Raw genomic sequence first — 1387 nt, 5'->3', positions numbered from 1 at the left:
AAAAAAAAAAAAAAAGCAACGAGACACTTAGCCCAACGTATTATGATCCACGTCATAGGTTTCTGTTCTCGCACACGGGAGAGTCCGTTGCCACTGCCAGAAATTGGCTTCTAGGAGTCCCTCCAGCAGGGCTACAAGACCACAGTGCCCTACCCTGGAGATAAGCTAGACAAACGTGTTTACAATCAGGCAGGTAAAGTCCGCTGCCCCAGTGTCCAGCAGCGAGCTCACAGACCAGACTGAGCTGGCTTTGCCCCGTCACAGACCCAAGGACAGAAACAGCTCCCCAAGAGCTCAACTTCCAGACAAGTCCCACATACTCCAGTCTGACACCACAGGGCAGGGACTTGTGGTCAGCCCTAGCACCCCAAGAAGGGGTGGAGAGACTTGGTAACAAAACCCCAGTGAGAGCACGGGCACCCTGTCCCGGAGCTGTCCAGAAGCGCCCGCGGCTTGAGCCCACTGAAACCCCGCTCACTCCTCAGGGTAAGGCTTCTAGGGTGCTCTGGTCCACAAGCGAAACCTGGCAGGTCACAGGCTGACCGGCAGGAATTAGAATGGACCGTGAAAACGAAAGCCCCGGACAGAACCTCACCCTGGGCAATGACGTCCTCGATGTTCTTTCCGTTCAGCTCACTGATGACCTAAAAGAGAGAAGTGGCCTAGTTTACGAGAGGCCTACCACCACACCCCTGGACCCAGCACAGCCATCAAGACCGACTCAGAACAGGTGAACTGAGATGCCCTGCATGTAAAAACTAACACCAAAACTTACTGCTAAGAAAGGATGCAAAATATCTCAGTTTACACTCAATACGTGTCAAAGTGAGTTTCACCAAGTTGGGTGAAAGAAAATAAGATCAAGATAAACGTCACCACTTTCAAAAAAAAAAAAAAATTACTAAGAAACCTTCAATCACACGTGACTTGTGTTTCTACTGAGCCACGCTGAGATTTGGCTTCACCCACACTTTTTCTTCCTTCGGGCTGTACCAGTACATCAAGGCAACCCCAAAACCATATGGGCTGGCAGAAATCAGCGGGAACCCACACTTTCCCAAAGGGAAACCCCGGGTCGGGTAAGCGAGAGGTCCCCCTGTAAGCAGTACAGAGCAGACCGGGGGCTTCGGGCCCCAGCGAGGCGGCTACCTTGTTGAGCCGGTCGTCGTCCGCCTCGATGCCCACGCTGTCCAGGATCTTCTTGATGTCCTTGGCGTTGGGGGAGGAATTGCCCCCGAGGGCGGCCAGCAGGTAGGAGGCGACGTAGCGCATCCTGCGGCGCGAGAAGAGGGCTGCGGCGTTACGGGGCAGGCCTCCCGCCCCAACCCCGGCCCGTGGGCGGCCGCGCGTGGCTCGGTCCACGGACCCCGCAGAGGCTCGGCTCGCG

The 1387-nt window shown here is 55.4% G+C and overlaps 1 protein-coding gene across 1 annotated transcript in view; it reads right to left on the bottom strand.

Annotated features, from left to right (window-relative positions):
- The window catches only part of RPLP2 (ribosomal protein lateral stalk subunit P2), a 2074-nt gene that overhangs the window by 548 nt on the left and 139 nt on the right, over positions 1-1387 (bottom strand). Inside the window, exons 2-3 of the mRNA XM_007465928.1 lie at positions 1150-1273; positions 596-644 (exon numbers count right to left, since the gene is read on the bottom strand). Of these exons, the coding sequence (XP_007465990.1) occupies positions 596-644; positions 1150-1272 (172 nt within the window). The 5' untranslated portion in view covers position 1273. The remainder of the gene's footprint in view (positions 1-595; positions 645-1149; positions 1274-1387) is intronic.

Source organism: Lipotes vexillifer, unplaced genomic scaffold, assembly GCF_000442215.2.
Source record: "Lipotes vexillifer unplaced genomic scaffold, Lipotes_vexillifer_v1.1 scaffold1094, whole genome shotgun sequence".
Taxonomy (NCBI): Eukaryota; Metazoa; Chordata; class Mammalia; order Artiodactyla; family Lipotidae; genus Lipotes; species Lipotes vexillifer.
Note: the sequence above shows the minus strand (reverse complement) of the source record. Positions and strands in the feature narration are given on the sequence as shown.